General features: G+C 47.6%; 1 protein-coding gene across 1 annotated transcript in view; it reads left to right on the forward strand.

The window, feature by feature from the left end:
- The window catches only part of LOC112138957 (solute carrier family 45 member 4), a 28,233-nt gene extending 24,196 nt beyond the window's left edge, over positions 1-4,037 (forward strand). The window contains exons 12-16 of the mRNA XM_024261625.2: positions 13-93; positions 176-306; positions 623-691; positions 922-1,076; positions 1,162-4,037. Coding sequence (XP_024117393.1) covers positions 13-93; positions 176-306; positions 623-691; positions 922-1,076; positions 1,162-1,342 — 617 coding nt within the window. The 3' untranslated portion in view covers positions 1,343-4,037. The remainder of the gene's footprint in view (positions 1-12; positions 94-175; positions 307-622; positions 692-921; positions 1,077-1,161) is intronic.
- Positions 4,038-10,118: the final 6,081 nt, after the last annotated feature.

A 10,118-nucleotide genomic window follows, 5' to 3' on the forward strand; every position in this document is an offset into this window, starting at 1 on the left:
TTTTTTTTGCAGCGATTCTTCAAAAGTATCTGGATAACTTTGACCTGAGCATCAAAGTGATCTACATCCTTGGAACTCTGGGATTCTCTATAGGTAACCTCCATAAGACATGATCAATCAAGCTGATCAATGGAGAAGTGAGCGATCAGTAATAATGTTTTTACCGTCTGGATAGGAACTGCCGTCATGGCCATCTTCTCTAACGTGTACGTTGCCATGGTGATGATCAGCAGCATGGGAATCATCTCCATGAGTATCTGCTACTGCCCCTACGCTCTGCTGGGACAGTATCACGAAATGAAGAAGGTCATTTTCTAAAGTTTCATCAAAGCTGCAAAAACAAACACTTGATGACGTTTTCTAAGAAGATTTATCAGATCCGATAACTTATCAGCTGTGGTTTTGGTGGAATTTCTCTCGGGTTTAAACTTCTACGGTAAAAATCGGGTTCGAATCTTTCGGATTTACTGGTTTGTGGTTAAAGTCTCAGGACAAAGCTGCCGGGAAAAGTTTGATCAGTGAAAGACAGTTAGTGATGGTTAAAACAGTAAATCTTTGTAGATTTTTCTTATGTTCTGGTTGCATGACGTGGTTCTAATATCCGTCGTTCTCCTTCTTCCAGTACATCCAGCACAGTCCTGGAAACTCCCGCAGAGGATTTGGTATTGACTGCGCCATCTTGTCCTGCCAAGTGGGTCTTCTTTCTTATATTGTTCAAGTATTTTCAAAGTGAAGCCCGTTTTACCTTCTGCTATTACCAGGTGTTTGTACAGTAGAAATACTTTGCTAGTTTCTGTGAACATTTGACCGTGTTTCAGCTGCTTGTGGCTTTCAGACAAATGAGAGATTGTAGATAAATAAATGACTAATGCAACAGTAATCCGGATCTCGCTCCGCTCACATCAACACCTGTTCCTGCAGGTGTACATCAGTCAGATCCTGGTGGCCTCCGCTCTGGGCCCCCTAGTGGAAGCTGTCGGTAGTGTTCGTGTCATCCCCATTGTGGCGTCCGGGGGCTCCTTCCTGGGGTTTTTGACCGCCTGCTTCCTGGTTATTTACCCGACTCCAAACAACGGGTGAGCAGAACTGCATGCTGGGAGATCTCAGACCCCCACAAAGCTCCCTGAGTCTAACGTCTGGATTCTTTCCTATGATTGACAGGGAGGCAGATTCAGCCAAAGCTTCAGAGAAACAGGCCTTGACCACGCTGGAAAACCCCAGCGGCTGTGAAGGAGCCGTTGCCGTGGCGATGGAGAAGCCCAGCTTCCTGAAGCTGACCAAGGGGGGCCAGGCCGCGGTCACCACCTCCTCCAGTCACTCGGAGACAGAGTCCGCTCTGTGACGGATCTGCTGGACCAGAGCTGAGAGGCTGAAATGACCTGGTATCATCAAACCCACCGGTCTGCTGTGGGACCGGACCAGCAGGTCCAGCTGGACCTGCACTGGTCTCAATTCTGCTGTAGCATCAGTCCATCATGGAGAGTCTCAGAGGAAAGCTCGTGTCTCAGGGCCTTCAGGAAGAGTTTCTGAGCGACTGTGGAGGACGTCAGTCCGACTCCGCCTGGAGACGAACATCCGAATGATCCAGAAGGACGAATAAGCTGCAATCCTCAGAATAACCTGAAATCCGTCTTCCCGTCTGTGGATCCAGCCTCGGACGCTGACCGACGCACCAAAACCAGCGGACGACCCTCCAGACTTTCACTCTGTCTGCAATAGTAGCTTTAAGGTTTACAGACTTTTAATGGGGGGTGGGGGGTAGATTAGATCCTGGTCCAAACAGGACAGACCACCACCCCTCCCCCCAAACCAACATGGATCCTTTCAGATTCCGGTTTGCTCCGAGTCCAAACGATCCGCTGCATGTTGGATGAAACCAAACGTCTCGTCTTCGTCTCCACGTTCGCTCACAATCATCGGTTTGAACTTTTTGAGTTTGAAAAACGCAAAGAACTTTCTGCACAAAACTACCTTAATAGTTTGGTTCTGATGGTTCTGTTGGGCCAGCTGGGATTCCCGGATGGAGGACGATGTTTTGAAGAATCAGTTTCATATGAAAGCTTTGATCTTTGCTGAAGTTCAAGACATCAAATCTGAAAACGTTCTGAAAACGTCGAGGTTCCGGGTGGATCTGGACTCTCTCCTGCAGAACCCGGTTTGGACTCTGCACACTCGGCCCCGCCTCAGGACCTGGCTCGGTTCTGCTGCACTTTTGGCTCCGCCCAAAGGGGGTGGTGTTTGGAAGACACACCTCTTCCATCTCTGACCAACCACACACCTTCATTAGCAATGACACGGCGAGTGCGACATGATGGGGGCGGAGCTTCAATCAGGCACTTTGAACATTCATGCATGGGGTGGGGGTGGGGGGCAGGAGTGGATTATCCTAAAGCTTTTATCAATAAGCAATAATCGATCGATGCGTCTGATTGGTTCAGAGTTTTGGTTGTTTTTTTCTCCACATTTGAAGGATTTACGGCGTTAAAGTCAAACATTTGAGTTTGTGTTTTTACAGAGAAAAATACTGAGTTTGGATTTAAAAACACGGCTTCTTCTGACGTTTTAAGACTTCTGTTTCACAAAATAGAAAGTTAGAAGTTTCATTATTTCAGGCAGATAAAATCGTCATTCTGATTGTAGTCTCCAGTGTTTAGCGGGACTCTGGGCGTGTCCGGCGTGCATGTGTGGAACACCAAAGTCTCCTCATAGGTCACAGATTTACTCCAAATGCATGCTGGGATTGAAATGTTTTATTTTTGTTTGATTTCTGAAACTTGCTCCTAATAGCTGAAGCGTTTCCTGGAAACTGGCGTTTGGTTTTCTACACTTTTGCACAAGCATCAGGCAGCATTGATGGAGCAGACGGAGCGTTCGAACCCTCACAGGATGTGGAAGCGTTTGATGAGAAAGTTTGTTTGTGGAGGTTGTTGTTTGAATGGCCGCTCGGCCTGCTGGGAGATTGAGTTCTTAACCTTTTGATTCCATCTGCTGACTTGAAATGTAAAGATGAATGTGAGTCGATTTCTGCTGAAACCTCTCAGTTTGGACATTGCACAGCGGTTTCACTCTAAGAGGAAATCTCAGTTTAGTTACAGACAGAAACGAAATCTGGACGTTTGTTTGTCCAGAAAGGACACGTTTGCAATGAAAGCTTTTATTTGCTGTTACAGGAAGAACTGGACGAGCCGACTCGAGCAGACTTGAGCTGACTCGACCAGATTCGAGCAGACTTGAGCCGACTCGGCCGGACTCGAGCCGACTCGAGCTGACTGGGCTAGATTTGGACCAGCTCGAGCTGACTTGGCCCGACTCGCCCAGACTCGAGTCGACTCGAGCCAACTTGGGCTGCTTTGACTGGACTCGGGCTGACTCGATTGGACCCGGACCAAATCGACCGCACTTGGGCAGACTCGAGCGTTCCGGTGTCGTCTTCGCTGTGCTCCGGTTTACACTCAGAACTCGCCGGTCTTGGTTTCTGAAAGTGTCTTTATCGCTCCTCGCTGCAGACGGAGTTTGCACTTTGGTGATCAGTCTGAATGTTTCTGGCGTCCCGTTGGTCTGGACGCCGTCCTCACCGTCACATGACACTTCCTCCGACGGCGGTGGAGGAGAGACATGCCTAAATACTTTAATGTTCATAGAGATTCAATCAAGAGTATTTAAAGAATGGGAAATCTGTGCAGTGGACTGTATGAATCCATATATTATGCCTTGTTTTTGAGAAAAAAAGATGTAAATATTCCTTTTTCTTTTAGTTTCTTCTGTTTTGCTGCTATAAAAAGATGAATATTTTTGTTAGTAGTTCTGTTTTCTATACATAGAATGTACATAGAAAGATCTCTAAGTTATATAAATGCTTGAGCCTTCATAAGTAGGACTCTGAATGAACACTGTATGACTCGCACCTTTGAAATCTGAAGTAAAATTTAAAAAACAATTTTTTGTTTTTAACTTTTGTTAAATACAAATGTTTGAGTTTGAGGGAAAAACTGGGAGATTCAATGTTACATCTTAATAAAATGCTGAAAAAGTCTCAATGTGTTTAAGTTTAAAGGCTGAACGATTATTTTATTGCTGCTGTTTCATACAAACCTGAGAAAACTCGTTTCCTGCAGAAGCAAAAAGTCCTAATACAAAGTTTATTACTTTATGATAATTCTTCCTGTCAAACTCGGATACTGAAATAAAATGAATCTTAACGACTTTCAATGTGCTGATAGAGTTAAATCAAGACCCCAGAATGTCAGTCGAAGTAAAAACAGTTTTTCAGATTTCTAAAAGTGGATTCTTCTATAGGATTCATGGATGAATCACATCCAGTGTTTTAACTGAAACTCTATTATTTACTACAGATGAACATGAACGTTTTTCATTTCTTTATTCACTCTAGGAGGATCTGAAGTCACAGCAGGAGGATTGAACACATACTGCTGTGAGGTCAGACGCTGGTGCACAGACACTCGCTCATCACTTTCCACAGAGGAAGAGAAACCAGCGACTCAGACTGGTCATGTGACAGCAGCGCCGCTGAAACCGGGTCAGCGTGTTCATGAAGTCCTGAGGTTTCAACTGTGGGGATCAGTGACCTCCGGTGACCTCTGGTGACCTCTGGTGACCTCCGGTGACCTCAGGAGCACACGTTGTTGCTGTAAATTACGTTTTATTGAAACTGAGACACATTTTTTTCTGTTTTGTTTTGAAAGAAGCAAAATTCTGATGAAATTGGAAAATGAAACAAATCTTTTAGAGTTAAAGTTTTTTGATATTTTTGGAAGAAAATTTACATTTTATGTACATTTTTTACACCAACAGGAAACTGACTTTTCATTGTGGTTCACATTCATTTGTAGAAAAATATGAAAGGACATTTCAATGAGTGTTTTTGTAGCTGATCACTGAAGCAGGAGTTCCCGCCCCCTTAATGACCACAGGTGAAGGAAATCACCTTCGTCTCTTCTGGGCGTTTCCCTTCAGGGTTCCACAGCCAATCCGCTTCCTCCGTCTGATTCTGCATCCTCTGACAGCAGCGACGTCACGTCTTCCTTCATTCAGAAACCTCTCAGTGAATAAAACCATCAGCTTCAGATCAGGACTTCCCCAAAAACACCTCTAAACCTGAGGAGAACTTCACGTCAGGAGGTGGATCATTATGGGATGTCCTTTACAGATCAAAAGCGCATCACAGAGTTTGATTCAGAAGAACCGGATCGCTGCTCTACAGACAGACAGTGAAGTTTGACGGAAAAGCTGAAGGTTCAGAGCCAGAGACGTTTTTACCACCAGCAAACTTCTGAATATCAGCAGCTGAACCCATAAGAAGAGGTTTCTGAGAGACATGTCAGTGGCTCCAACCCAGAGAAACCTGAGCGTCTGATTGGTGGACGGATGCTGCCCTCTAGTGGACTGGACGAGCATCCTCACTGATCTGAGGACCAACGTCTACAGGAGACAGGATTTCATTTATTATTTATTAATTATAATGAAATTATTAGATTTTTACATTTAATCAAACACTTTTGGAGGAACAGACCAAAACCTTCACCAACAGGTAAAGGTGTGAGCTGCATTCACAGGACGAACAGACTGATGAAGAGTCAGGATGAAGGCTGGAACTAGAAGACTTAAGGACTGAACTTCAGAACAACCTGAGCTGGATGAAGATCTTCATCAACGACACAGAGATCAGAGAAGATTGAAGGGAAATCCAGAAAACCTTCAAAATAAGATTTTAAATATGGAGCAGAAATTCTCCAGATCATGACAGCAGATCCCAGAGCGTTGGACTGTCCGACAGAAAATAACATTTCATTCAAACTATGATCAGTTCTGATTACAAAAAAACAATAAAGGAAACTTTACAAAAAAATATTGTTTGTTGAAAGAAAAAGACGAGTTTGTAATCCTCTGTTCTTCAATCTCTGCTGGGGGGGTCTTTGGGTGGGGGCGGGGCCTCTCCCATAAGAGGCGGGGCTCCTCCCAGCACAGATGAGGCCCCTCCCAGCACAGACGGGGCTCCTCCCAGTAGAAGCGGGGCTCCTCCCGGAACAGATGAGACCCCTCCCAGTACAGACGAGGCTCCTCCCAGTACAGTCGGGGCTCCTCCCAGTACAGACGGGGCTCCTCCCAGTACAGACGGGGCTCCTCCCAGAACAGATGAGGCTCCTCCCGGTACAGATGAGGCTCCTCCCAGCACATGCTGCTCCGCCGGAACTGCAGGGAGCGGTGCGCCGCTGAAGGTGAGTGCCGCCACGCTCTGAGCGATGGCCAGGGCCATATTGGAGCATTTTTTAACCAGGGTCTTCTCCCCCTCCCCCCCACTGGTATTCCCCGCCTCCTCAGGCCACTCCCCCCTCCCCTTGGTCCTCCACATCCTCCTGAAACTGTCCGTCACGAAGCAGTACACCACCGGATCCAGGCAGCTGTTTAGGCTGCTCAGACTCACCGTGATGTGATAGGCCAGCACAGGCTCCGCCCCCCGGCCCCGCCCCCCGTCTCCGTCCGGCTGGAAGTAGCCCAGCACCTGTCGCAGGTGGAACGGTGTGAAGCACACGGTGAAGACCACCAAGACGGTGGCCAGAAGCCTGATGGCCCGAGTCCGTCTGGCTCTGCTCTGGTGGGGGATCGAACCCTTCCTGGACGACAGGAAGCAGGCCAGACGCAGCGTGAAGCCCACCACGGCCAGCATGGGCAGGACGAACTCCAGAACCGTCAGGTAGAAGTGGGCCGGCAGCCCCGAGCAGGCGGAGCTAAAGCTCAGTGCCGTGGTCTGCAGAGGAAGAAGATGGTTTGAGGGTTGTGCAGACGCTGCACCACAGCAACACTCATGCTTCCTGTACAGTGTGAAGTCACTCTGGTCTCCAACTGGGTTCGGGTCCAGTTTGACAAAAACTCTTGAATAGCTTTTATGGCCTGTAAGTGTTTGGTTTCCATTCTAAAGACAGAAGTTTTTTATTTTGTTTTCCTTCCATTTTCCAAACACTCTCTGATAATGTTCTTCGGATCAGAACCTTTACAGTCTGGATCAGCAGGGAGAGACGGCTGAATGTTTAGATCCCATCAGGTCAGATGGATCCCTGATCCGTGAACCGGATCAGGAACATGGAAGTGTGGGATGAGATTCTCCAGTGAGTTTGGTTTCCTGCTCAGGCGTCTGCATCTAATCTAGGAGACGATTAAAAGTTGGATTAAGATTCTGTGTGAAGTGGATCTGCTGGATCTGCTGGATCTACTGGATCTGAGTATTGACAGCAGACAAACAAGTCTATCTATTTCTGTAATGAAACTCCATCACTTTTGAGGACATCTATTATTTTATCACTGTCAAAATCATTAAAGATGTTTGTTTTTTTGCTGATCAAAGGCTGACAGACAGACGTTTGTTTACAGGTGTATACCAAAAGAGGCCACGCCTCTCTGCAGGACGCTCTCAACAAGTTTGATTTAAAGACACCTCTGGTTCTTGTCAGAACTCCACATTTACCTCCACCGTCTCTAACAGGTGTTTGTACCTGACAGGAGTAGGTGACGATGACAGCCACGAGCCAGACGCCAGCACTGATGGCTTTGGCGGTTCCGGTGGTTCTCCAACGGCGGAGGCTGCCGGACGTGTGGACCACAGCCAGGTACCGGTCCACACAGATGCTGAGATGGAGAACAAGTGAGCTGCTGCTCCGCATGGACGTTCGAGCCTGTCAGGATCACCCACCTGGTCAGGAACAGGATGCTGCAGTACATGTTCACGAAGTAGCTGAAGGTGTGGACGTAGGAGCACGCCACGCAGCCGCCGCCGCTGAGGTACAGAGCGATGCGAGCAGGCAGGGACAGCGCCACCAGCAGGTCGGCCACTGCCAGGTTCATGGTGTACACCACGGAGGCGGAGCCGGGACTGGAGACCCCGCAAAAGATGTAGAGAGCCAGGCTGTTGAGGACCACCCCAACCAACAGCATCAGACAGTTGAAGACCTGCAGCAAAGAAGAGCGGAGATGATCCAGATTCACCTGAATCCAGATTCACCTGAATCCAAAATTATCTGAATCCAGATTCACCTGAATCCAGATTTAACTGAATAAAGATTCACCTGAATCCAGATTCAACTGAATCCAGAGTTATCTGAATCCAGATTCACCTGAATCCAGATTCAACTGAATCCAGAGTTATCTGAATCCAGATTCACCTGAATCCAGATTGATCTGAATCCAGATTCAACTGAATCCAGATTCAACTGAATCCAGAGTTATCTGAATCCAGATTCACCTGAATCCAGATTCAACTGAATCCAGATTCAACTGAATCCAGAGTTATCTGAATCCAGATTCACCTGAATCCAGATTGATCTGAATCCAGATTCAACTGAATCCAGATTCAACTGAATCCAGAGTAATCTAAATCCAGATTCACCTGAGTCGTTTAAATCCAGATTCACCTGAATCCAGACTCATCTGAATCCAGAGTAATCTAAATCCAGATTCACCTGAATCCAGACTCATCTGAATCCAGAGTAATCTAAATCCAGATTCACCTGAGTCATTTAAATCCAGATTCACCTGAATCAAGACTCGTCTGAATCCAGAGTAATCTAAATCCAGATTCACCTGAATCCAGAGTAATCTAAATCCAGATCTCAGTTCACATTTCCATGTTAAGGTCCAGATGTAGGTCTGAGTATAACAATACAGAATCGATGGAAATAAATCATGAAAGCTTCTCTACAAACATGAGACAGAAAAAGTTGCTCCTGATTAGGAGAAAAACTGGAGATTTCTCCATTTCTGAGACAGGAAACACATCTGACAGGTTGGAGGACTCAACTGTCAGTCACTGACGTTTCCATGAGTTTCAGGATGTTTCATGTTAATGATGTTCTTTTTAACAGATCAGTTTCAGCTGCTTTGAAACATCTGCAGTGATGCTGCTCACAGGATTCATGGACCTCAGGTTAGCAGTCAGGAGGGAACATTTTAAAACCAGTCCTGAGGATGGAGTGACCTTTAGTGACCTTTACATCACGACTCGATACTTTCACCTGAACTTTCAAATAAAAAGCAAACGTTCCTGTGGATCTCACCATCAGCGTGACCCAGACGCCGTAGAAGTCTCGGTACAGCTGGATGTCCAGGTGAGCTAACCTGTGGATGTCAGGCACCGCCCATTGCTGGTCAGGGGGGCTGCAGTTGGTCTCCTGGGGGGAGGAGGGAGGCAGGTGGAGCCCTGTGAAGGAGCTGGTGTTGGTGAGGGGCTCCATCACCTGGAGAGGAGGAACGGGAGGTCGACCCAAAGAGGAGGTGAAGAGCAGGAAGCGTCAAGAGGATCATGAGTTTCATGTTTCTGCAGAAATGCAGCATTTGTTTCATCTGTGGAATGATTCTACCTGCAGAGGAGACGATCAGCTTCAAACCATCAACTTTATATGAAAACTCAAAATAATCGCAGATGCGAAGAAAAACTGAGCCATGCTTTTGGGTGAAAAGATCTGAATATTTTATCTGTGTAAAAAGTTTTATCGCTGAAGATGAAAAGATTCCACATATGTTTGTGTTTTTGCTAAAGCAGCTTTGAGCCCCAATTAGTGACCCCTCCTCTGTTTGAGCGGAGCACACATCCTGATTCTCAGAGACTTAGCCAAGACCTCCGACCAAGACCTCCAGCCGCGACCACCAGCCTAGACCTCCGGCCAAGACCTTTGGCCAACACTTCCGGCCAAGACTTCCGGCCAAGACATCCGGCCAAGACCTCCGACCAGGACATCCGGCCAAGACATCCGGCCAAGACCTCCGGCAAAGACATCCGGCCAAGACCTCCGGCCAAGACATCCGGCCAAGACCTCGGGCAAAGACCTCCGGCCAAGACCTCTGGCAAAGACCTCCGGCCAAGACATCCGGCCAAGACCTCCGGCCAAGACTTCTGGCCAAGACCTCCAGCCAAGATCACCGGCCGCGACCTCCGGCCAAGACCACCGGCCGTGACCTCCGGCCATGACATCTGGCCAAGAGTTCTGGCCAAGAACTCCTGCCAAGACCTCCAGCCGCGACCTCCGGCCAAGACCTCTGGCCAAGACTTCCGGCCGCGACCTCCTGCCTCGACCTCCGGCCGCGACCTCCAGCCGAGACCTCCAGCCGCG

Source organism: Oryzias melastigma, linkage group LG11 (genome assembly GCF_002922805.2).
Source record: "Oryzias melastigma strain HK-1 linkage group LG11, ASM292280v2, whole genome shotgun sequence".
In the NCBI taxonomy this organism is placed as follows: Eukaryota; Metazoa; Chordata; class Actinopteri; order Beloniformes; family Adrianichthyidae; genus Oryzias; species Oryzias melastigma.